This window comes from Lasioglossum baleicum, chromosome 19, assembly GCF_051020765.1.
Source record: "Lasioglossum baleicum chromosome 19, iyLasBale1, whole genome shotgun sequence".
NCBI lineage: Eukaryota > Metazoa > Arthropoda > Insecta > Hymenoptera > Halictidae > Lasioglossum > Lasioglossum baleicum.
This window is the reverse complement of record NC_134947.1, coordinates 6050427-6078359: the sequence shown is the minus strand read 5'-3', so window position 1 is coordinate 6078359 and position 27933 is coordinate 6050427. Positions and strand designations below refer to the sequence as shown.

General features: G+C 42.0%; 1 protein-coding gene across 1 annotated transcript; it reads right to left on the bottom strand.

Moving 5' to 3' along the window:
- Positions 1-1555: 1555 nt before the first annotated feature.
- LOC143218315 (uncharacterized) lies at positions 1556-26055 on the bottom strand. Its single transcript, XM_076443443.1, has 5 exons — positions 25463-26055; positions 15432-15534; positions 15248-15333; positions 11679-11783; positions 1556-4831 (listed from the first exon to the last, which is right to left on the bottom strand). Exons 1-5 carry the CDS (start codon positions 25485-25487, stop codon positions 1746-1748), a joined length of 3405 nt encoding a protein of 1134 aa, XP_076299558.1. The 5' UTR covers positions 25488-26055; the 3' UTR covers positions 1556-1745.
- Between the last annotated feature and the right edge of the window lie 1878 nt (positions 26056-27933).

Here is a 27933-nt window from a genome sequence, read left to right as displayed (position 1 = left end):
TGTATGGGGTTAGATAGGTACCATTTCATAATTACATCTGTAATTTCCATTCCCTCTCTCGCACACATACAAACAAAAACTACACGCACACATCTACGAGAATACATCGCTGTCGAAAAGCAATCGAACAATCATTTCCAACAACGACTGTAGTCCAGTGCATTCTATCACAAAATTTACATCTATAATCCATTGTCATTAATCGTCATTTGGAAAAGAAGATAAACGAATATGATTAATACTACGTTTGCTAGCAACAAGTCAAGAATTATGTTCGTTCGGAAAGAAATACAACCTTCGAAATTTTTCCAAATTTCACCATCTCATTCCCCCCACTTCGCCATGCATACTTAACAAAAAGGAAACGGGACCAAGATTGGACGGCCCCGTGTGTCTAAATCGTAAGACAGCACATCACAGACTTCGTCCTAAAACTAAATTTACATTCGTCCGAGTAGATTGCGAATTTCATGCGTGCATCATTTTTATAAATTGTTATAAATATTTACGGGATTTTTATTAATTCGGAGCACAACCTCGTGAAATATAGTTTCAATGTACGTGTGAAAAATTTCGGACGGTGGTAGGGGTCCCTCAAACGCCTGCTTCCCCCACTAACCTCGTTTTCAATGATAAAACCTTTTTATGTTTAATTATTTTTCTGTGGATCATGTACAAACGTATTCGTGACATTTTTCTGATTAGAACGAGACCAAGCACGGTATCGACGATAGACTCTTCCATGTAACGCCAATATAAATAATAATGTCACAAATATGTTGGTAAAAGTTTAACAAAGAAATAATCGAAAACAAAACGTTCCCCAGTGTTATAGAGCTTCAGGACCTCTCCGGTTTGAAGTATCATGCACATCTCTCGCACATGTACCGAGGCATTACCGCACTCCAAAAATTTCCTCAACCGCATAAGCATCCGCAATCTATTCGTCATCACTAGACTGCGGATCTTCATGTAAAATGAAACCATTCTGCATCGATTGTGGGAAGCTGGGATAAAGTAAAAATTGATTTCATCCCTTAAGGGGGCCGTCTCCTAGCAGACGACAGTCGCGCGTGAACACTCACACACCGCTAGAGGGCACTCACACACCGCTAGACCACGTATACGTACGCGAGAATTGCTAGGATCAGGGAAATGCCTTCTGATTTCTCGATAATGCAAAGACGGGGGTTTTTATTAGTCAAAATCGCTAGATGAAAGATCAATCTAGTTCGCTGTTTGCTTCAAAAGTCGTTCTTTTACGTTTCCGAGCAATGATTTTGCAATATTCGGCTGCATGTTGCCCGTCGCATGTTGCCCGTCAGATGGCGCTGCAGTCACGCCGGCGTACTAGCCTCTCCGACGGGCAACATGCAGCCGAATATTGCAAAATCATTGCTCGGAAACGTAAAAGAACGACTTTTGAAGCAAACAGCGAACTAGATTGATCTTTCATCTAGCGATTTTGACTAATAAAAACCCCCGTCTTTGCATTATCGAGAAATCAGAAGGCATTTCCCTGATCCTAGCAATTCTCGCGTACGTATACGTGGTCTAGCGGTGTGTGAGTGTACTCTAGCGGTGTGTGAGTGTTCACGCGCGACCGTCATCTGCTAGGAGACGGCCCCCTTAACGACTTTAATGTAATATTCTTGAATTTCTCTAATCCATTACTATTTCATATTCCACCCAACTAATTTCTTCATAAATGCATAAAGATCCGCAGTGTAATCATTACCGATGCCCTAAACCTTCTTCAAGGTTGAAACCCCTTCCTCCGAGCTATCCCCCTTTCTCTGAATTTTCTCTGTGTCCCCATCAGTTGTTCCATTCTTGGGAGCTATTGTTTCGCCAGCTAGCCCAACTACAGCCTCCTTTTTCTCGCTCTCGGCAGGCTGTGGTTCGATCAGACCACCCAAAACAGCTTCCACGTACTCCTCCCGCCCTTCGTCGGTGTCAAAGGAGAAACCAATGGAGGGTAGAAACTCCGTCTGAACCACAGTCTTCGTCGACTCCGTCGTAAGGGTGGTTTTCGGGGTAGTGATTGCCGTGGACGTTTCAGTGCTGACATCGGGGGATGATTCGTCAGTGGCGTCGAAACTTTCAGTCAAACTTGGCTCTTCGTCCTTCTTCAGGGTCTTGATAGGCTGACCAGTTTGGAAGTCGAGAGCCCTCTCTGGCTGAGGTAGTTCGAAATACCGGTCAGTTTTGTAGAGGGGCTCGCCAAAGTTCTCCGACAACTTGTCCAGGATCTTCTCCTTGAAAGGAGCAGATCTCTCCGTCGTGGGGGTCGCCTCGAGCTTGCTGAAGTTCTTCACCTCGGTCTGGACACTAGAGTTCACGTCTTTGGCGATCATCTGGGCTCCCCAGGACTGAGTTCGCGATCTATCATTGCCCAGGGAGAAGGGTCGTGGAGCACGGTCCAACCTCAGCAGCTCGGACATCAGCTGAAGGAGACTGACGGTGCTGTAATTCTTCAGGGAGTCCATGAACTCGCCAGTGAAGTTGTCCTCCGTGTTCTGATAGTAGTCCAAGTCTAGATTGCTCACGGTGGTCTCCTCTGGTACGGTTGTCGTCGGTGTCTCAGATTCCACAAACTTGACGACCTCCAATTGATGATCCCTGTCGTCTAACGTCTCTTTAGCCTGTTGAGCGACCAGCTTGCCGATCAATTCGTCGTGCGGCACCAGGTCCTCGTCCTTGTTCACTGTCAGCGTCACTTGGTAGGGCGAATTGTTCTGGTCAATGGTTTCCTCGATCTGCTTCAAGGTCTCTGGAGGGATCGACCCGAGGATGGCGTTTGCTGTCGATGATTCTATCGCTCTTCTCTCATCCTCGGTTCCTGACCTTGGAGTTAACGTTGAGAATCCGTCACTGCTTGATTTGGTAACCGGAGGTGTCCGTTCGTTGAACCTCTGCGTCACAGCCTCGTCGCGGACATCAATGAGAGCAGGACCTGAAGAATAAGGTCTCCTAGATTCCGTGTCAGACTTATTCCCAAAACCGATCGGTGAAGAGGACTTTCTATCATCAATGGGGAGCTCAATCCTTTCAGGGTTGTCGACGGTTTTCTCTCGGGTGCTGTTTCTGGGGAACGGAGAGCTCCTAAACGGAGAGTTCTTGGATTTCAGATGTTCAGACGATGGCGACGAGTACCACTGGCTAGCTAGAGGTCTAGCTTGAACCCTAGAGCCTGTGAACTTTTCTCCATCGCGAGTGGTCGGCTGGACGACGTAGTCGTCGGAGAAAGTGTTCTGCAACCTGGGCAGCTCCGTAGTCCTGGATCCAGAAGAGGGAGCAGCGTCGTCGGTCGTGTACCTGATCAGCAGACTAGACATTTCGGAGAGATCAGGCACCTTGATCTGGAATTTGCTACGATTTTCCGGTGATCCAACGAATTCTCCAGCTCTGTTACCTCTGTCCGTAACGTCCTGCTCCTTTTCAGGCTCTCCGGGAGTAGCATTGAAGGGCGCAGCACTCGCTTTGATAGTACTCTCGACGAAAGAGGGAGTAGTCGACGGTTGCAGGCTGTCCGAACTTGTTAGATCGTCTCTTTGGTATTGCTCAGTGGTGTGCTCTTCCTCTTCGGCATCGGTCGACTCCGGTCTAACCAGAGTGTGCTGATAACCCGCTTTGGACTCCTCTTTATCAGTCCTCCCGAATTTAATTTTGTCCTCCACAGGGTTCTGCTGTTGGACCGAGATCCCTCTGAACGGCTGACGCAACGCGTGACCTAGGCCGATGCTACCTCTGGTCTCTATGTCCTCTATCCCTCCCTCGTCGAATCCTCTGTAATCCTCGCTGTACAGAGGACTCTGCTCGTGAACGTTCGTTTGATTGAACTGCAGATCGTCGGCTACCCTGACCTGGAACCTCTCTCTAGACTTTCCAGCGCCGTCGTCTCCAAAATCTTCATCCCCATAATCGTCCTCGTAGCTGTGTCTACGATTGTAATCATCCTGGTCCGCCTTCCGAGCAGGATCCACGTAAACTTTCGTTTTCCCCGCCTCTGCAATTCTTCCGCTATCTTCAGGGAAGATCGTGGGAGGAGTGACGAGACTCTTGGTCCCGCTGTGCGAGAAGTAGTACTCCGAGCTGTCTATAGCTTGGTCCAGTTTATTATAGGCGACTGTGGACGGTCTGAAGGTTGTGGGTACGGTGGGAGAGTAGAATCTTCTGGTAGTGGTGGTGACAGTGGGCACGGTGGGCGCGTAAGAAGGTTGGAAGCGATTGGTGAATTCGTTGGGTCTGCGGTAGCTGTCTTGGAAACTCCTGGGCTGCTGGTCTCCGTGGTCTTTGATCTTCTGCACTCGAATAATGGGCGAATCCTCGTACGGTGACCTGCTCTTCTCGGGGGCGTAGAACCTCCCCTGGTAGTTCAAGCTCGTTTCCGGTTTCCTGCTCTTCGTTTGGTAAGGCGGAAGGAAGTTGCGGACTATGGGTCTAGGGTAGTCCTCGAAGGTATTCCGCAGATCGTTGCCGCTCGCATCAGCCGGGGGTAGGTCGAACAGCCTTCCGGCGATTCGCTGATAATCCACGATGCTTCCTGTCCGGTCAGGGTCCACCAAGCCGTCCTTGGTCACGTCCGTTCCTGATTGCAGGCTGATCATCGCGTACGCGTTCCTGATCATCTCGTCGTCGTCCTGCTGGTAGCTATTCCGGTTCACGTCGATGTATTTGCCGCTGGTCGAGCAATCCACTTTCGTCCACCAGTCGCAGGTCAACAGTTTCTGGCTGAAGAGCGAGCCGATCGGGCAGAGGAACGAGGACACCAACACGTCGTGACATACGTGGAACACCTGGCAGCCGGCCACCTCGTCCGCGTAGTAGCCTGGTGGAACAAATCGAAGTGAAACTTTAGTCGATTTAGTGGATACAAAACTAAATGTAGAATACGCTGTAGTACTTAATTACGGAAAAGTCTAGGTGGATAAGAAGGGTTTGCATTTATTTTGGCACTCCTCCCTCCCCTTACTCCTGGGTCCTCCCCACCACACTCCTGTGGAGTGGAGGAGGGGGTTGGGGAGATTAGGAGTGTAGGGGGAATATAGAATAATTGGCAGTGGGGAGATTGTATGCTGGTAGTGGGGGAATCGGTACCCTGGTAGTGGGAGTCGTGAAACGACAGCAGGGAAGAAGTTGCTCAAGCTTGGCCTAAAACACCATTCTGTAAAATTAAGGGTAATAGATCACTAATCGATTACTAATCGCTGAAAATACCAACTCTACAGCATACCTCCAGTTTTACCATAACTTTTTAAAATTATTTAACAATATTCCACTCATTCGAGCATCTTGAAACGTTTGTGGCCTGTTCGCGATAACCACCCCGGAAAAATAAACTTTTCAACCCTTAATAACTGACTAACAATTGTGAAAAAATGTCCCATATAAAGCTTGTAGCATCATTTTTTCGTGTTTATTTTGTCTAAATATCTTAAACAATAATAGAGGATATAAAAGGTAAAGTTTAAGCTTTTCACCCCCATATATCCTGATAAAAATACTAAAATGATAGGGAAGAAGTTGCACAATTATCAGAGAAATGGATACATTCGATAACTGTCCAGTGAAGGTCTACGTCATCTTCTGTTACATCAGTCCGTCGATTATGGAACAGTTTTACGATATCCGAACACGTGAGAATATGAAAGACATAAGGCATCGGCGGCATTCTGTACTGCGAAGGTGACGAACTTTCGCAGTGTTTGATTATTCAGAACCGCTAATTATACAATCGGCTTTTATCTTAATGAGACTGAATAAACGATTACGTAATATATCTATAAATGCTCGTAAATTTTATTAGTACACGAATTGCACAATGAATCTCATATTCAAGGGACTCTAAATTTTATTGCGAATAATTAATAACAATCATTCTGTAATAAGATCACAACCTGTCGTTATGAATTTTTGTTTTTCGAATATATGAATATTTAATCGTATAGGGACAATTCTCAGAAAACATTTTTAATTTTGGAAAATCACTGTAAAATATTTATTAAATATTTTTTGTAGAATAAAATAGAAATTGGTTCGATTGCGAGTACGAAATATTTAATAAAATAAGAATTATGAAATTATAAAATACAGCTAAATTAAGAATTGCTTTCAACTGTGATTGAAGAGAGAATTTATATTATACAACTCGAAAAGAGAATTTGTGTTGCAACTTTTTTTGTTACCGAGACTAATTACAATTTAAAAAACAGTCTCCTCGCAGAGGTCGACATAAAAAGGTCTGGGTGAAAAGGGATCCATCGACGACCCTCCTAAGCGTTTTATCCAGTGGGAGTTATTTCATTGTTACGAATAAATAGAATGCTCTTACAACATTCGAGGGACAAGCGTGTAAATCGATAGCTCAGTGACAAAAAGATTTTTGTTTGGATCAAGTGGTAAGCCAGCATTCCTCTGTTACGATTAACGATCCTAATGATCGGACTCGTTCTCTCTCTGTGTGTTTTTTTTTGTCGACGTAAAATAATCGTTGAGGCCGAGCAGTGTTTACGTTCGACAGGTGTTACGCAAGGATTATGCGACGCTGCCTTCTATATTCGTACGGTGTCTCTCTCTCTCTCTTCTCGGATTATCTAATAGCAAGCGGTCTCTTCCGCGAGACCAGACACCGTAGGACACAATGGAGAGTTCGGTGTCCATCGAGAAGGTTTCGCGACCCGATCGATCCGAGGGTACTTGGAAATTTTAATTGAAACCGCTTTCTTCGCGTACGAAACGACGTTACACGGATTCCTGACACGATTCCGTTACATCGGCCAATACGATGTTGCACCATTTACCAGATTCTGCCAGCCGCGGATACCATTTGCAATTTAAAATCGTAAAAACGGCTCGAGGACTGTGCTGATTATTTTTCTAAATCATACCCTCCACGACAAAACGATAGCGCATTTTAAAATTTTCAGTTTTGCAGTAAAAAAACTAGTCGAAATTTATTTTCCACGCCATTCTACAACATTCTACGAATGCAAATGTAAACATTGTAAATGGTAGACAGCGGATCTTCACCGCAAAATAAAATTTTTTCACCTGAATTATGTTTTCACTGTTCGATATTACACCTACTCATTTTTCTCATAAATCCATCGAATCCGCGTAACACTTTCTCCGAAGGGAATATCGAGATGCGTCGATTAGAGCAATGAAATGGAGAAACTATTTACACCAGATCGAGGCCCCCTTAAAACCATCCGATTTTTGGTTAAACTATTTTTATACTCACTGATGTCTCATGACTTTATTTAAATTTATATTAAATTTTTGGGAGAACCAGGGAAAAAATTATTTTCTCCTTTTCAGTGCATTTTAATGTAAGCGTGGTTTTGATGTAAATATAATGTACAGGATGTACCCCAACTTGTTACGTACACGTTGTTTTCTCAGAATCTAATGAAGACATCGACTTCATATCTTTTTAATTGAATGGTCAACGTGGGTTATTATTTCAGTATGAATGAAAATTGTTCTGGAAACAGGATTATTAAAGGTAATCAATCTCCTTGTGATTATACTTTGTTATCCAACAATTTCCCAGGCAACGAATAATAACAAGAACCGAGATTCCCCTCGGCTTTCCCCCGTTAGAAATGGGATTGCGACACAGTAAAAAGGCGAATGTGTCTGGAAGTTCTTGCAGGCGAAGTCCAGATTAATTGAATCTCATTTGTACGGACAGGTTCTCGGCTGAAACTTTTCTCTTCGAGTCTAAAAAGAAGTACACGATGCCTGACATTATCTTCACGATCTTCTTCCCCCTCCCGGCACTCCGTTCCCCACTTTCGGCTCGAAAATATTATCGGTTAGCTTTGACGTCTTTAATTTTCATCGATCTTCCGAATGTCGTAAGGATAGTCGACCAGTTTCAACTTGTTTCATATGACGTGTGCAACGAGTTGCTCTCGCAGCGAGTTCGCGCGAAAAAATTTCGCAGGTAAAAGGTCTTCGAAGGATCCAAGAAATGAAACGTCGAAAATCGAATTCTGTCCATCGAACGGCTCGATACATCAATGTATTTAATCCCGCACTTTTTCACCTTTAGTATCGGTGTCAAGGATGATTCTCACGCACACAGACGGCACGCGGTACTCACGTGCCGCCGCCTGCGAACTCTACTTGTAGCATTTTCTTCGGAATAGGTTTCGCAATAGGTCACCGTCCCAGCCATTATCGTGTCGTCGCGCCGCCGCGAAACTCCGCGCGAAAATCTCGAAAAACTTCCCCAAGGGATGTGTACACGGAGTGTCAAACACAAACCGGACTTTTTCGATGTGTGAAAAACAAGTGACCTTGTGCGACCTCGAACCTCGAACTCGGTAACGTATGCTTCTCGAGAAAAAATGGGGTTCCTCGAACAACACGCAGAATTTTAAAAAATTTATATGACTTGATTCTGAAAAATGAATGTATAACAAGTGTATTTGTGTATACAGGGTGTCCCAAAATTCGTGAAAATCCCGAAAGGGGGTGGTTCCCGAGACCATTTCAAGCGACATTTTCCTTTGCAAAAATGTTATCCGCGGCTTTGTTTAGGAGTTATTAACGAAAAACACGGACCAATCAGAGCGCGACCTACACGCTAGTTGGCACAGTCGGCCAATCGACAGTTGACGCGCCGGGCCGACTGTGCCAACTCGCGTCTAGGTCGCGCTCTGATTGGTCCGTGTTTTTCGTTAATAACTCCTAAACAAAGCCGCGGATAACATTTTTGCAAAGGAAAATGTCGCTTGAAATGGTCTCAGGAACCACCCCCTTTCGGGATTTTCACGAATTTTGGGACACCCTGTATTTCGTAACTCGTAGGACACGTCCCGGAGTCTTTTTGTCCGGTAAGATTATCTCTGGCCGCCCTGCCCAATAGTAGATGCGTTACTGTCACATGGTTTAAACGGTACATAAGATTCCATTTAAAAAAGTTGAAGGCCACCTTCATCTCTGAAAACAGCATACAAGACTACCATTTGGCAGTTAAAAAGAGTATCTTTTAGCGCAAAACCAGTAGAGCTGTATTTTCATATCAGCCCCGCGGAGAAGAGCAGAAAATAGCATTTAACGAGGATCTCTTACTAAGAGTTTCATTTAATGACACGCCGCGAGGAAGACGCGGAGCGGAAAAACGTAATGACGATATCTCCGTTATCGTTCCTCCTAATTGTGAAAGCGTACGTGTACGATTTCTCTTTTTGCACAATTAGAACGATTTCGGCGATGTTAATGGCGGTACTCGCGGTGCGAATACGTCGGTGTTAGACAGCTGCACGGGAACAGGAATCAAGTGGCAGTCGGAGACAGAGTTCTCGTCGAAGAAAGTTCACTCCGTCAGTGAGTTTATTATGGTTTCTTCATTGAGCAACCACCTCGATAATGTTGTTCGCTATGACGTTACCTGAGAAGTGGCAGAACGCCGGGCGAAAGCGGCCCAACAATAAGATAAAGGCCAAATGGTTCGAAAGGTCCTACGAATAATCTAATCTCTCTCCGTGTACATAGCGCACCCCCGCAAGAAAAGTGACACGAGTCAAAAAATGGCAATTTTGAGGTTATGTCATTGAGAAATATGTACAAGTTTTATAAGTTGATTTTTCTCAAATGCTGTATTTTTGAGTTGTCACTTTTCTCGAGGGGATGCGATATGTACTAACATCTCCTCGAATTATCGCGAACGAACTCGCACGAAGAAATTTTCGTTCGCCATTGCAGTCAAGGACCTCCGCGTAGAATATCTTTCAGCGATCAGAACGAATAGCGACCTATCCTTCACCAAACGTGAGAACGATGCAACCATTCACAATTACAGACATTACAATACAATTCGACGCGAGAGTTTTTAGATTAATCAGCGAGACAATGAAAAGCTATAGGTAAAAGAACGTACACGCTTAATATTCTGCGTTTCCTTTTCGCCTAACGAGTCTCGAACGTTACCAAATGGATCAAGATGTGCACAGAGAGGTCCATATTTAATTCGTCATTAAAAATTCTAATTTAATGGCGGCAATAAGTCCTCAGCACCTACAATTAGGTAATTCGTTGCTGATGGGATCATAAAACTTTACACAACGAAGACCAAGGACTTTCCCAATGCTTATTTGAGTAATTAGCGGGCCCAGTCTCGTTTTAAGCAAACCCTATCATCAGACAACTATCGCGCAGCACTTGACAAAAGCACTGCAGACATCACACGGTCTGGGATCAGTGGGGCACCCAGGATTTAATCTTAGGGGGGCTGAGTTGAACCAGGCTCTAGGGTTTGCGTGTGATGACCTTATCAATTATCTGTTAATTTTGGAAGCTAAACATTTTTTTCTTGGAGGGATTTGCCCCCTGACCCCATACTTTTTTTTTTTTGAGGGGAAGACTAAAACCGAGGGCGAACCCCCGTAAACACCCACCCCAGGGACGTTCAATGGACAAAATTTAAATTTCTCCGGACCCTCATCGGAAAAAACATAAAAAGAGAATTTGTTTAAATTTTTCGACATTATAAAGTTTATTTTCGAGGTCGAGAAAATTATTTTGTAATAGCCCAATCCTTTCCGAATAAAACAACAAAAAAATGTAGCTCGATCGGACAAACAGTTCCCGAGATAAAAATTCATAAGCGAGGCCCGTTTTCGCCGAAATGGGCAAAAATTGAAAACTTTGAAGGCCTGCCAATTCTAAAAAAAAATTCGAAATCGGCAAAATGATGACTTAAACCCCCCCTAATTTCGCATGGACTACAACATATTTCATTTAGAAGAAAATCGACGATGGTGTGCCTGCAGAAAGTGATCGATTTGGCATGGAATGACAACTTAGTTCTTCGTCCCTAGGGGCCCACCACCACCACCACACCTGTTCTTGTCTTTCGGCCCTATGGCCCCCTCCCCTGGGTGCGCCCAGCGCCCGCTCTAGCGGTTACGACGCCCCGGACAAACAAACAAATTGCCGCACCTTAAGCATACATGTATGTACATATTTTTTATTTTTCAATAAAAATCTAATCATTTTATTTAAATTTTAACACTTTACCTACCGGAAGCCTATTAATAGGATTTCCAATAATTGTGCTGTACCAAAAGACAGCATAGAAATTTTCTTTTACATTGGAATCTTAAATGAAACTATTAGATGACGTTATTGAGGGTGACTTGTTAGTTCACAATAAAAATTGCTATTGCTATTGAAGGTTCCATTAAAAAATTATGCAATAATCACCGGTCGGTAATGTGTTAATAAAAGCAAATTTTCTATTACTTAGGTATTTAACACATCGATATTTTTCTCACGATTACAGCCAAAATGGCGGCCCCCGGATAAATGTCCTAGAGCGGGCTCTGGGTGCGCCACTGTCCGGGATTATTTACGAACGCGAACGGAACCGAAGAAGAAGATTTTCCTCGGGGAAATACCGTTTTGTAATCTTCGCCAGCGAAAGACCGATGAATTATTAACATGCACGGCCAGCTTTCATACAGCACGCCTAACTTACGAACCGGTCACTGCGAGATCCTGTGGAAACCGCGTTGCGTAATCCCAAAGTCGTGACGTATTACGTCGGGGAGACGTCACTGTCGCCGACCGACTTTCTGTGAATTTTGGTTGACAAAACGATACGATACGATACCGAGGATCGAGGGCAACGGGGACCGGTGAATCATGTAACTCTCATTCACCTCGTGAACGTCCTTCGCACGTGAATCCCGTCTGGGGCAGCGTCGTGTACGCAGGATAATCGGCGCCCGGCTCTCCCGGCACGTTCCTCCTGATGTCCGAGAAGTCTGCAAACCGAAATTAATTCATTTCACGTAATCATAGTTATTACGGCAGTCGTTACACTCGAAGTGGCCGAGGGTTTACGATCGCGATGGCGTTTAAACCGGGGAACACAATGCTGGTCAAACGTGCTGGACAAAATCAGTTTTTCGCCTATTTTCCCTAGTTAATGATGTTTAGAAATTCCGAAAAAATTCTGACACATGTCAAGAACCCGGATACATACTTTGCAACCGGTTTCAGATTTTTAAAGTGAAAATCCTGCTTGTAAACAATCAAAAACCTCAAGAAAATCGAAAAAAATGCAGATTTCACATCGACGTTCTAGAGTGTCCACATTTATATTTTTACGGGTAGCGATATATTGTTATGGGTATTGTTCATGAATTTTTTCAGATTTTTTGGCTTGGTGCGCCGTTGTTAAAAAAATAAAAAACGATTTTTTCGGCGTTTCATCCGCGAAGAAATAAGGTAACCTTAAAATTGTTATGTTCTATTTATTCTGTGAGTCTATCAGGCACTGTGATAAACCTTGAAAATTGTACAGAAGTAATTAAACATTGAAACTGAATGAATTGAAAGGCGGAGGATCGCTAAAAGTAACGACAGAGTCGAAAACGTGAGAAAGTGTTCGGAATTCTTTGTCTTAGCGATTCACGATGGCTCAAGGTCGCGAAAAGGACACTCGTGGATGGCCGCGTGCGTTTGACATTTAAAATGGGCGCCGTGTGTTTATACTAACCGGCATGCGGCACACGTGATTCCACGGTTCAACCGTCCGCAATTTGCAAGAGGCTTCACGCGACCTATGCTTCATAATTTTTCTACGCGTCTCATAATCAACTGCCTTTCACACCACTTGATAATGTCCTTCTCCTAACGATCTAATCTCCACTCGACGTGAATCTGTTATTTCGCCGATAATGCCTGCCCCCGTGCTTATAATTACTCGACGAAGGAAAAAATCCCTACCGAGGAAATTAACGACCACGCGATCATTTCCTTCAAGGTGAACGAATGGGAAAGATAAATGCTGCCGGCATTTTTCGACGCTAATCCAACAACCTATGATAATGTCATCGATCGGCATCATACATAATTAAACAGACAGCTCGTAATAGCAACTGGCGTTCCAGGCAGGTGGCGCGATTCAAGGTGTCGACGACTTGGGAATTTCAGGAATTCGGAACTTTGGGATTGGACGATGTAATAGTGACTTGAGAGGACTGTGGACATTTAACAATTTGAGAAACTAGCCATTTGTAAATTTGGAAACCTAATAGCCTCAGATTTGGGCATTAGGACCCTGAAAGTTCTAATTTGTAAATTGTGGAAAATTTAGGAGTGTGTGATAGTAACTTGAAAGGACTGTGGACATTTAAAAATTTGAGAAACTAGCCATTTGTAAATTTGGAAACCTAATAGTCTCAGATTTGGGCATTAGGACCCTGAAAGTTCTAATTTGTAAATTGTGGAAAATTTAGGAGTGTGTAATAGTGTCTTGAGAGGACTCTGGACATTTAAAAATTTGAGAAATTGGCTATTTGTAATTTTAGAAACTTAGTAGCCCCAGATTTGGGGATTAGGACCCTGAAAGTTCTAATTTGAAAATTGTGGAAAATTTAGGAGTGTGTAATAGTGACTTGAGAGGACTGTGGACATTTAAAAAATTGAGAAACTAGCCATTTGTAAATTTGGAAACGTAGTAGCCCTAGATTTGGGCATTAGGACCCTAAAAGTTCTAATTTGAAAATTGTGGAAAATTTAGGAGTGTGTAATAGTGACTTGAGAGGACTCTAGCCATTTACAAATTGGCTATTTGTAACTTTGGAAACCTAGTAGCCCCAGATTTGGGCATTAGGACCCTGAAAGTTCTAATTTGAAAATTGTGGAAAATTTAGGAGTGTGTAATAGTGACTTGAGAGGACTGTGGACATTAAAAAATTTGAGAAACTAGCCATTTGTAAATTTGGAAACGCAGTAGCCCCAAATTTGGGCATTAGGACCCTAAAAGTTCTAATTTGAAAATTGTGGAAAATTTAGGAGTGTGTAATAGTGACTTGAGAGGACTCTAGCCATTTACAAATTGGCTATTTGTAACTTTGGAAACCTAGTAGCCCCAGATTTGGGCATTAGGACCCTAAATGGTCTAATTTGAAAACTGTGAACAATTCAGGGGCGTATACTAAAGTAGAGAATCGTCATTGCAGTTACGAGAACGAACAATAATGGTAGATGTTATCGAAGGCAGATACCTGGCAGGAAATCGACGATAGTAATCAGAACCGCTACAAGAATAATAGTGCGAAGAGCGAACAAGGGAAACGAGAAGCAAAGGTCAGGGAAGAACATTTTGATTCGAGAAGAGGATGTTCGCGAATTAAGATTCCTTTTGTTCTCCTTAATTGATAATGTTGTAAACATCCACAATTATGCGGGAAATTGAATGTTTCGTTTGGCGAAGCCTGTTACGCTTGACCCCGATTTTTATTGGGTTTACGATACTTCTTTCACTTGGCAGAAAAGTTCGAGGAAAAAGAAACACGTCGATGCGATAATGATGACTACTGGACAGTTCAGTAATTAGTTGGCGTATTGACACCATTTCTACCGGTTGACGAGATCCTCAAGACGAAAATAGAAATACCTATTCAAGTATAATGTCCCGGCCACAATCGTCGTTAATCATGCTATTAATAAACGTGAGGCGTGCTTGAACGACGTTGACGCGGACATCAATTAAACGCTCGACTCTGAAATTTTCAATGGTGCACAATCGTCTGCGATTTTCCAATCGTTTGCAACTTGCTAGGTTTCTATTGAAAGGATTGTTGTTAAATAAATAATGTTTCAATCGGATAAGGGGGTCAAAAGTGTACCCCAACCAAATTAAGGCTAGTTATAGTTAACCGTGCTATTTCTTCCGTTCCGCTCAACAAAAAATTACGAAAAAATTCATGAACATTCTCCCTGATAGCACACACGACAGTGAATTATTTCAGAATTTTCGAAGCATAATTGCCGATTTTATATTGGTTTTTTACGGTAACGGAGCACCACACTTTCTTTCGGTGCGAAGTGGATCAGTGGAGTGGGGAGCGCTAGCGCGTGGAGTGGGGATCGCTGAACGCGATCACGTACTACCGAGCGTCGCGTGGCGAGGTGTGACGGTCAATATTTAATTTTTCTTCCTCTCGGACACAGTTTTTAAAAAAATTCTATTGCATTGTCATCCAGTTCTGAGCTATGTTTAAAGTTTCAAGTCTCTAGCTCTCATCAGGAAGTAGTTTAAAATTCGATTACAAGATTTTTAGCATACAATAACGACAACGATAACTCGGCAAGCTAATATAAGCGCGGTAAAAAAGTACTGTTTCTTCTTCTTCTTCTTATATACAACAACTAATATTTCTGAGGCGCGTATGATGATTAAATTGTTTATATATTACTATAGCTACATAGAACGTACCTGTTTTCTCCTCGTAAGGATCATACTGGCCGCCGGCAGACCCGTAACTGTCGAATACCCCTTCTTCTTCCGGATCGAAGTACTTCCTGTAATCGAACATCGACGATCGCGTTAGTGTTCGGCGAGTATCACCGATGCTGATACGCAAGAAAATTCCGCGATTGAATCTTCGATTATTTAATACCTCCCTCTGGTGCCGTCGATCGCTCGTCGCGACAGGAAGCTCCTCCTTGGAATTTCATGTTCAAGACTGCCGTGAATGTTGCACAAGACCAGCGTCACGAGACCTGAACAAAAAGGAGTGCCTCGGTGAGCATTTAAAATCATAATCGTTGCCTCTACACCTACCGATACACGTTGCACACCGCCACCGCGCCGAGAGAGAAAAGTTCATTTCGTTTCTACATTCCACGATACTCGCGCGATTTGACCTGACGAACGAACTGTTCGAGCCGACCTCCACTCGAATCAATGCTAATCATTATTTAACGTGTTTTTAATAATATATAATAATTAATAATATATTACTTTATTAATAATGTAACTACTTGTGAATTTAGAAGAAATTTTACTGTTTCGATAGAGACGAATATTAAATAGAAATATAGTTGAATCATTGCATTTTTTGAAGTACATATTGAGGAAGAGTTGAGCAAGACTAGCGAATCAAATTTTATTCGACGTCATCGAATAAATATTCAATCGAATAAATAAAGATTTTATTCGAATAGGAATTTAGTCTTACAAATTACGTATACAGGGTGTTCCAAAAATGTTGCAATTGCACAGGGTGGTTCCTGAGGTAATTTCAAGAAGCTTTTTCCTTTGCGAAAATGTTCTGCGTTGCTTCGTTAAGGAGTTCAGAACAAAAGAACACGGGCCAATCAGTGCAGTGGGCGGACTTCAGCTCGGCCAATGCCAATGCCACGTCGCAGCCACGCCTCGTTGCAGCCACGCCCCGACGACGTTTTTCGTTAATAACTCCGCAACGAAGCCGCGGAGAACATTTTCGTAAATGAGAAATTTATTTCTAATGACGTCAGGGATCACCTCTTTGATTTTCAAACATTTAATATCTTCCTCGCGGTGGTGTGATACAAATCAATAATTGAAATCAGGAGTTTTATATCGAAGTATTCAGTTATGAACACTTCCACACAGCTGAATAGGCTTCGAGTATTGACATGCTCGAATGAAAACGCGTCAAATAAACACATTTTTGGGACACCCTGTATATACATACATAAAATGATATTTTAAAACAATACTAGACTCTATATAGAATTTTTATAAATATGTATATTACGTATAGGCAACGAAGTCGTAAATAAGAATTTAAAAAGCCAATCAAATTATTGTAGGATAATTCAAATGAGATATGCTAGCACACCAATGAACAGTAATCTTTTTCTTTGTACTTTTTTAGTCTACCCATTACGTTGAACTTATCCACGGCAACGCAACGTATAGAGCCGTGAATGTCAGAGAGCCGTTACAGTTTAATGACACCATCAAGAATTTTTATAGCCACTTTCTGCCAGATGTAGTAGTATTAGCCTGCGTTCTTGTATATCTATCGCTCGGTGGAACCGTAACGATCCCGGGCTCCGTGGTTCCAAAGGAGTCACGGAGCAATCCGCTTTCGAACTTGATCGATGCCTGTATAACTGGATCGTGAGAGCTTTGTTCCGCGCACTTTGGCTTGTTTTACATGATTGGGGCTGCCGCGCGAACGATGATGAAACGACCCGACGACGACGCCGAGGTCTGAGCCAATTCAAGAAGTGTTAATTGAGAGTCTTGATCATACGAATTTGTCGAGTCGGTTAGATGTTACTCTCTTGATCCAATCTTCGTGGGAAATGGAGGCTAGAAAGCGGAGCAGGTGGAAACGGAGCGAACAATTATGGGGGACTCGGTGCGACAGTTAGGGAATGACAGCAACCACGAGCAACTTTTCCATCTTGCAGAACATAATTTCAAATTCAATCGTCTTTATGGAGAACCACGTCTGTAACTCTAAAAATAATTGAACCCTGAAATGGCACTTTCCTCAAATTCCGTAAAAATTTACGAATATAATTGTCACAGTTTCCCCGTTTCCCCTAAATTGCTGGCTGAAGTTCCATATGCTTCTAACAACTTGATTACAAGATCATCACTGTAGTGGTGATCAAATCAAGTCATCTGTCTAGCCACTGCCGCAGCTCTGTAACCACTTCCTGGTATTGTGTTTCTCACTGCTGAATCGCTAAGTGCATGCAACGTTGCAAAACTTTAAACCGAACCTTTTTATATCGTGTGCACGAAACCTGAATTTCTTCGACTGTTCGAACCCCGTCATCCCCAATATTTTTTTTACGAAAAGAATATTTTTTTGTAAAGAAAATGTGAATTACCATAAAAAAAACTAATGCAGTTTTCGCATGCACATGCATCATTGCACTTCTAAAAAGAACATATGTAGTTTTACGGATGAAGCACTCTTTGAACTGTACCGGGTGGACCACCCTCTGTACATGTAGATAATTTCTTCTGTAATTTAATTTACGCAATGATATTGACATTTTGAGATGATTACGTAAACGTTAAAAACTCTTGTAAATTTTCGTGGCGCCATAGTTGTGCTGCGCAGCGCAGTGGCGCACCCAGGATGCAGTTTTGGGGGGAGGGGGGTTGAACTCAGCCCTAGGTTTTGCGTGATGACCTTTCTTTTAGCCGACATATCTGTCGAGGGATATTCCGCGATTTTAATTTTGGAAGATAAACATTTTTTCTTGGACTTGACCGCCTGTATCCCGCCTGGGTGCGCCACTGGCGCAGCGCATACCAAAAGGATCGTATCGACAGGCTACTCTTTTTGAAAAGAGAGAAGGCTGAAAAGAACGTGTGCCAGTGACTTTTAACAGCGAGACAAAACGTTCGCTGTTCGATATTTCGCGAGGATCGGCATGTTCGTTTACCAACCAACTTGGTGACCTTTCTCCTCGCCGCATCTTTTTAATGTCAGTAACGATAGCAAGCGCGGATGGAAGACAATGCACGAGATGAATTCCGTCCGAGCGTGGAGGCGAGCGGACACCACCGTGGAATCCGTGGAACTCGGATCACGGGCTCGATAAATCGCCCCTCCCACGCACGTGATCCCGTTATCTCGCGTTTCTCAATGACATCACGCACGCTATAGTTTTTTAATTGGGTCACACGTGAGAAAGCGATCCCGTGGAGCTGTGTGTCGCGCGACAACGGATTCAAATGATCCCGAGCGATCGTGCGCTTTCTGCATATATCGGACCGACGGTGCTTACGCGAAATCGCGTTTTCTTCAAATCATTCACAAGAAACAGATGATATGAATGATTATAGAAAATCTCCAAACCCAAGAAATAAATGTACAAGTATAAGAACATCGATCCCCCGTGAGGCTAGCACTTGTACTTTCCACTATTTGCTTATAATGTATACGATAGCGAAAGGCTGCTCTTTACTTTACCTGACTCAGAATTTGCGCCTTTCTCCTACGAATTATGATGTATTTGGTATATGATACGGTAGATTTGTACCTGGTGCGGATGCAGATCGAAGTTTCGAACCTCTGGGATCAATAGTTGAGGAGATATGGTCGCTTAAAGTTGAGCATATTCACAGTTTGTAGTGACGCCCTTACCTGTGAAAAATGCTCAACTTTAAGCGACCATATCTCTTCAACTATTGATCCTAGAGGATCGAAACTTCGATCTGCATCCGCGCCAGGTACAAATCTACTGGATTACATACCAAATACATCATAATTCCTGGAAAAAAGGTACTAATTTTGAGTCCGGTAAAGTAATGTTTTCCATATAATTCGGTGCGTTACGAATAAAATAAAAATGTAGAGTTCCGTAAACGTATCTGTCTGAAATGATGTGTTTTAAATCAACTGAATGTTGGAATGTATAATCGTACGAATAAAACAATTTCTAGAATTAAATTATTCGATTAAATCACTGTAGTAAAGAACCCTCTAACTTTGATTATTTAAATCACGTTCGTCATTGTCGTTCGTCATCAAATCAAATTAATTTTGTGCATGTCGTTATTTCTAAAAATTTCATTATAATCTATAGCACAATACAGGGTGCGCCGTCTGTAGGTACCATATGTTAAACGCTAAAACAATTGCTATTCGTAAACATTCCGGAGAATATTCTAGCGTATTTGACAGCTCATTTCATACCATTATTCACCATGAATAACTTAACACCAGCACAATGACTCTCCTCAGAAGATTGTTCCCGAATCGCTTAATCTCGAAAAATGGCGATTACAATTGGCCTCCACGTTCGCCGGATTTGACGCCTCCAGACTGCTCCAGACTTTTTTCTGTGGGGATATTTAAAGTCAAAAGTTTATGTTGGCGCGCCGCGGTCCCTCCAGGAGCTGAAAGATGCAATCCGTAAGGAAATAACGGAAATAATGCCCGAAACGTTGCAAAAAGTTATGGGAAATGCCCAAAAACGAGCATTTCTTTGCGTCGTTCATAAAGGTGATTACTTGCCCGACGTTGTATTTAAAAAATGAATTTTTTGTATTGGTATAAACCAAAGTAAATAAATATCGCAAACCGAACTCGATTTAGTTACGTTTTCACTATTTTATAAGCATTTAACATATGGTACCTACAAATGGCGCACCCTGTATATGTATTCGGTGAATTAGTTTGAAGTTCTGACTCCTTGTAAATATACACACAACTATGATTGAAAAGAAACCGCTTGCAGTCAGAAATTACACAATTATGTAATCAAATGTATTTACATTACGTCGCAATATAAATGTTGCTTGTATCCTGTTCTATATTTTACAAAAGGGTAGATTCAATAGAATATTGTAACCATGATAGCTATTGCCGCAATAAACGCAGGCAGCGAACGCGTGTATTAAGAAAATGGCTCGTTTTTCTGTTAGTCCGGCTTTATCTATACTTTTTGCCAACAATGGTTAAGTGTGAGGTGGAACGTAAAGCTATGCTCACACTGAAGCAACACCGATCAACCGTTAGTTGATGTTGTATACAGGGTGTCTAAAAATTCCTTCAACATCCGGAAATGGGAGGTTTCCGAGATCATTTGAGGCAACATTTTCCTTTAAAAAGATGGTGTCCACAGCTTTGTCTGTTTTTCCATTTTTGCAAAGGAAAATGTTGCTTTAAATGATCTCAGGAACCTCCGATTTCCGGATGTTGAAGGAATTTTGAGACACCCTTGTACAGAGGGAGTCTGGTTCAAGTGGACCCAGCAGAATATCTCGGCTGATAATATACTAAAAAATGTTTCAGACAAAAGTTAAACGGAATCAGGGAGTACACATCTTGATGCCTTGAAAAAGTCGCCGCTTTCAAGCTGACAAAAGAGTGACCAGATGTTGCTTCGGTGTGGACATAGCTTTAGATTCAGATCCGGCTTCGGGTAGGCTAATTCGTAACTAATTGTGCTCCGCAGCGAATTTCGACATCGAACAATTCTTTCCTCGACGAAGTCGGACAATTCTTGCAGTAATCCCAGAATGCGTCAGAAGAAACACGTCAGAACAGAATTTCAGTGTCTCTAGTTAGCGCAACCCGTGGCCTGTAAAGATGAATTAGTTTTAATGGTGGCCGATGTCGAAACCCGGGTGAGGACTCTGCGAACGAACTCTCGAATTACGTAAAAAAAGAATTAAAATTAAAACATGGGAGCAACTCGGGCACTAAATTAACGGGTCTAGTAATCGTCCAATTTTAAGGTTGGCTTACAATTAGTTTAGCAGGCAGAAACATGGAAATTGACTGTAATTAATTTTCTGAATTCAAAACGCACCCTCAGCAGTTCTGGAGACAGTGTTTGGAATATTTTCTTCAGACAATATTTCTGGCCAGTTTGCCGCAAATGTTCGAAACCCTCGGACTTCCTAACTCCCAGGAGTCGAACTTCGAAACTTTCCAAACTTCATAGTCTCGAATTCCACGGATACGCGTGAGAAGATTGAAGTGCAACGACTTCAGTTCCTGTGTTGCTCATTGTGCACCGGTGCACGTATCTCTTCGCGTTACTTCCGATCAATTGAATCGCTCGTTCATTTTTAGGTTCGTGGCAGCAGCGGTGCATTGTGCTTCGGCCGCAATCGTGAGAATATATTTGCATGTTCCCCGTCCCGTGCCTTTATGAATCGTGGATCTTTCCATCGAGCGCATAACACAATCGCGGACGTTCGATAACAGAAAACAGTGTATTCGTAATCACCGGTCATTAATAAACAAATTGTTCAATTTCTCAAACCTCAATCGAACGACATTTTTAAAAAATCATTGTGTTGATAGTTGCAAATTCATTTGGGTTCTTCGAGGTACATAACAGATTTAACGATCTCCTATTCGCAGAACACCTGTCTTGAAACTTCATCATGTTCATCATGTATGTATATTTGTGTGTGTATGTGTGTACCGGTCGAAATAAATCACTGCTACGTTCCATCACACCGAAAAGATTCAATTGTTTCTCAATTGATTCCTCACAGTGAAATCTGCCGGGGAATCTTCCGGCGTGCACCTTTAAAGGATACCGATTAACCAATCGCTACATCGGGATGAAATTGTTCTTCTGTCAGTGCACCGCTCTCCGTCTTCCGAGAACATTAACGAAGAATACACAGACAGACCCTCGTCCACAAGTCTCTCGACACTTAGCCGTTCTAAGAAGAAATATAAATTGCGGCGCAGCTTGAAAATTACTTGATTACTATATATTATATAAAAAAAAATAGTTTAACTAATTAGCGAAGGCGATATTAGTTTTTCGCTATCTCGCATAGTTTCCGAGATATGCGCGCTCAAAGTTCACTAAATGTGAAAAAGAACTCTTCAGCACAATTAGTGAACTTTGAGCGCGAATATCTCGGAAACAATGCGAGATAGCGAAAAACTGAATAGAGTCAATCTTGTGGGATATTTTGTCAGCTTTAATTTTGTATAGAATGGTCTTATCGCTAGGACGCATAGTTTCCGAGATATCCGCGCTCAAAGTTCACTAATTGTGAGAAAGAACTCTTCAGCACAATTAGTGAACTTTGAGCGCGGATATCTCGGAAACTATGCGAGATAGCGAAAAACTGAATGAAGTCAATCTTATGGCACATTTTGTCAGCTTTAATTTTGTATGGAATGGTCTTATCGCTATCTCGCATAGTTTCCGAGATATCCGCGCTCAAAGTTCACTAACTGTGCTGAGAGAGTTAGCTAGTCAAATAGGGCAATTTTTCAGTTAGTGAACTTTGAGCGCGGATATCTCGGAAACTATGCGAGATAGCGAAAAACTGAATGAAGTCAATCTTATGGCACATTTTGTCAGCTTTAATTTTGTATCGAATGGTGTTATCGCTACGACGCATAGTTTCCGAGATATCCGCGCTCAGAGTTCACTAATTGTGAGAAAGAACTCTTCAGCACAATTAGTGAACTTTGAGCGCGGATATCTCGGAAACTATGCGAGATAGCGGAAAATTGAATCCAGTCAATCTTGTGGCACATTTTGTCAGCTTTAATTTTGTATGGAATGGTCTTATCGCTAGGACGCATAGTTTCCGAGATATAAGCGGAAAACCGAAAAAGGGGATCTTCTACGTGCCCCCCTGCCAAAGTTAAAAATGGTGTTCCTTCCATTTCTCTCTACAACTTTTCGTTGACTGTACTATTGTGACAAAACCACAAATTGTTATCTGGTTTATTTTGTTAGAAAACGATAATTTCTTTAGTTTCCTAGACCGTAACCTCCCCTTAAATACGTTCTGTAGGTGTTATTGGATTTCAATGATAACTTAACGAGGTATCGACAGGTGAGATTGCGTGCATAACAATTTATCCAGTGAGAGTGTAATACCTGGACATTTGATAACGTAATTATGGCTTCTGTCCACGTGCCAGTTGATATACCTACACACCGATGCAATCTATGGACATTGATTTTCAATATTCGTTACTCATTACCTTCGATCCGATCTAACATTACTTATACAATCAGGCATTGACACTTCATAGTTGAACGAAGATCTTTTATGGCAATTAACTCGGACTCGTATAAAAGGCTAGAATATAAAATTCGATAGAATTTTGTACAATTTTCATTTGTTTTTGATCTACAAAGGCGGTTCCCATTAAAAGTAGGATTCTATTTCATTCCACTTACAATTTGTGTAGTTATTAACATCATTATCTGAACGCTAAATTACGGATACTCGAGAAATTGTCGATTTTAAACTGTTCTAACTTCGTAAAAGCAAATGGTACACCAATAAATCTGAATTTATTTTCAAGAGAACAATTTTCAAGCTTCAACGTGAGTCCAGGTTCATAGTTGTACTATTTTTGTTTTTACGAAATTATCTCATAGATGAAATAGTGAAAATTCTTCAATAATCTGAAATTTAGTGTTCAAATCCGAAGCGACGTAAAATAAATTTAAAAAAAAAAGAAAGAAGAATATATTACTTCGAATTTCTCCCGCGGAATTCAATTTGTTCGAGACGCGATCGGTAATAAAACAAACATTCATAAAGTTTCCTCTGAAACCAGAACATCTCTTAAAAACCGTCTCCATAAAAGAGCGAGGCGTGCATCGGAGCACCGAGTGCCCCATAAAAAAGGAGCTTTTCAAGTCGTCGATCCATCGAGAGGTTGCCTTCGTAAAAAGGAACGAAGCGATCTCTCTTGAAAGTAATATTTTAAATGTATCTTGAAATGAAAGAGATTCGGAAGAGTTGATCGTTTAAGGCTGTTTCTCTCGGAAGAAAAGGATTCGCAAGGATGTTCCAAAAATGATCCGAGATTTCGAGGAAAGGCGAGGAGGGGGCAGAGAATCCTGAAGATAATTTTTGGGACGCCCTGTATAAGCGAAATTAAGAAAAATTCGTCTGAAAATACACGATCCTCGAAAATTGTTTATCCAACAGCACACGTGTTTCTCGAAAATGCACAAAATACCGTACGTTCACTAATTTTTATCGATAAACAATATAAACGATCAATTTCAGACGCACAATCCTTCGAAATGATTTCCGCGAAACGTGAAAAGAATTCGTCGCAAACCTGATCAATCGTGGTCGCCCAAACACAACACGAACAATCGTCTGAAACTGGAAAAGTGGTAGAACTGCATTTTTCAGAAACGAACTGCTCTCATCATTATTATTATTATTGTTTCAGCTGTTTTTAATAGTTCCACACTGATTTATATAAATTTAAAATTGCGGAGATTTTAAAAAATTTGCTAATAATTAAAGTAGAGATGAATAATTAAAAGTAAATTTTATATAAATTTAAAACTGAGGAGATTTTAAATAATTTACTAATAATTAAAATAGAGAGTTGAATAATTAAAAGTAAATTTTATATAAATTTAAAATTGAGGAGATTTTAAATAATTTCCTAATAATTAAAGTAGAGATGACTGCCGATCCAAATGACCGGTTTTATATTCTTCATTTTACAATTATTAAAATTATATAGTTGCTCACATGCAAATTGATTAGATAAATTTTTCGCCGGAGCACATACTGGAATAAAAATCGCACAATATCTAAATAAATAGAACCTCGTCATTTTTACAAGCTAAAACATTCTAATCGATTTTATTGCTCGGTAGGTTCGGCGTGAACAAACCTAATTACGATTTTACATTTTTGCCATAGGTAAAACCTATAAAAAAAAAAAACATAAAATCCTAGTCGTGAGAGTCACGAATGAAAATTTAAAATTAAAACATCATTTTTAAAAGAGAAATTTAAAATGGTTTCAGAGAACATTATGCTATCCATGATTCCGCTTGCATTTGTGAAGTCTGCATTGAACGTGCACTTTTATGTGGAGAGCAATTGCTAGATGAACGATTAAAAACGGCTGAAACGAAGTTGGACAGCTATGCACGTTTGTGCCGCGAGTGTTCTTGAATTAAAGATCTCGGTCGTCGGTGCCACTTTCCCATGGAAGTGTTCTCCACGAATAACATAGAAAATAAAGGTTCGCGTGGACGAGTAACCACGACGTGACGGGTGGGTCTCTGGTAATCCGATTCATGAGAGGCGACGGAGCGGTGACGGCGACAGGCGACGACGATGGAGTATGACGGTGACAGTGTGACGGCGATGGCCTCGAGGCGCGGTATCGCGGGCGAAATTCGATTCTCGTGAAAATCTCGCACTTACACAGTATACGGAGGCTGATCGGCATTTTGTTGCACGTCGCATGAGTATATAAAACACGGAGTAGAGGTTGGAGGTTGCACGACGCCGAACGTCCGGCCGATGGAGCAGCCGATGCACTGCGAGCACCACGATCTCCTTCGCGAGTCTTCTTCTCGGGCCTCGCCGACCCGTGGAAGGGATCACCGGGCTCCCTCTTACCTTTCTTTTCGCTTTCCACCTCTCACCTGCCCGCCGAGTCATCCCTACACAGGACACAGGAATCTCATCATCTCCTCGGAGACCGCGCCTCCGCGCAAAATTCGGTGTCCTCCGCGACACCGACCATCCTCTCCGCTCCTCTCGCCGCACAGTTCGCTCCTCTCTCTCCAAAATATCCTATTTTTTCTAAATTTTAATTATTATTCTTGTATTTTCTAATTTTTCAAATTTAAGTGGGCCAATTGCTTCCCAATTTGGCTTATAGAGCTGTCCATAATCATCCCACAATTTCTCAATCTCTTTGTTTTGTAACATTTTACATTCACAACATCAAATATTCAATTTTGCATTTAAATATTATCGTATAGCCGCTACATCTAATCAAAATAAAACAGTCGGCTAAGTTTTACTTTACCGGGCTCAAAATTAGTACCTCAAAATCAGCATCAAAATTAGTAATCCAGTAGATTTGTACCCGGCGTGGATGCAGATCGAAGTTTCGATCGTCTAGGATCAATAGTCGAGGAGTTATGGTGGCTTAAAGTTGAGCATTTCTGACAGGTAAGGGCGTCACTACAAACTGCGAATATGCTCAACTTTAAGCGACCATATCTCCTCAACTATTGATCCTAGATAAGCGTGGTAATAAAACAAGAAATTGTTTAACATTTGAAGAAGGAGGATTCGAGCAGGTAGTACCCACGATCAGCGTGGTACAAATGTCAGCACGCGATGGTAACGATCGTGGGTACGCGTTGAAGCGTTGTGTTACGCCCGTTTCGGCCGCGTGTAGGTCTCTTTTTCTTTTGCAAGAGCACGCGGATCGCGGATCTCGCGAATCGCTGCCTCGTTTCAGCGATACCGTAACACGGAGAAACACGTGGACGCGAGAGGATGTGAAGGAGATTGAAAGGAAATCGATGTCGACGCACGCAATAGTGCTCCATTAACCGCGTACCGAGACTATATACATATACTACGTTGCTACGAAAGGTACCGCGCCACGACGATTCGCGTTTTATCTCGGAGCCCCGGTCTACTTTCCATTTTAATTGCGAGCATCGGCGGACTTTCCGATGGAATTTGATATCCCGGTGACCACCGACCGACCCGACACCGACTATAAATGGAAAGACACTGTCCCACGAACTTCTCGACACCTTGTCACATCGTTAAAACGCGTTCACTGCCACGACGATTTTTCTCCTGCTCCACATAAGTAAATACAAAGGTTTGCATTGTTTGGCCAAACAAATATTTCAAATGCTTAACGAAAATAGTGGCGTAAACATTTCTCCTACGAATTATTACGTATATTTGGTATGTAGTCCAGTAGATTTGAAGTTTCGATCCTCTAGGATCAATAGTTGAGGAGTTGTGATCGCTTAAAGTTGAGCATATTTCAAGTTTCTTGGCGGCACCCTTACCTTTCAAAAATGCTCAACTTTAAGCGACCATATCTCCTCAACTATTGATCCTAGAGGATCGAATCTTCGGTCTGCATCCGCGCCGGGAACAAATCGACTGGATTACGTACCAAATACATCATAATTCGTTGAAGAAAGGCACAAATTTTGAGTCCGGTAAAGTGACGTTGACCCTAGATCCTTACAAGTCTTAGCGACTAAATTACTAAGTTACTAAAAACGCGCAAATGTTAAGACTGTTTCGCCAGATGAGGTAGAATGTTGTTACCCTCACCAGTACCGAATCAAACTATACGAACAATACATACGAAATAGTACAAACGAGTGAAAATAACATTATCAAGGAGATCGCGTCGAAATCAGGAATCCTACATCCTCCTCACGTTCGTAGGAGGTCCATCGCAAACAGCCAGCATCATTTCCATCTTCCATATCCGTCCGAGGAGCCAAAGGTCTCTCGGAATACCGGTATGCCCGACCTAAATGTATGCTGCATTGATACATCGGTACGTACGTGTAATTGAAGAAAGAGGACACATTATGTAAGTTCGATGACATTGCCTCCGTTCTGCACACGTGTCTTACATTTGCCTCTCTCTTCACTTCTTCGACTTTCTTCCACTCATCTTACCCTGTTTACACGCTCCTCCCTCGTTTCGTCTCTGTTCTGCTTCGCGACACCTTCCTCGCGACTTTACTTTTTCGTTTCGTTGCGCCTGCTATCCGACTAGCGAACAAGCTGGACGAAAGTAAAAGACACTTATACTTGTGTCCTACATTCGACAATTTTTAAAGAGTGGTTTCAACATAAAATACACAAAGTTCACAATCATGTGAACTGTAAAT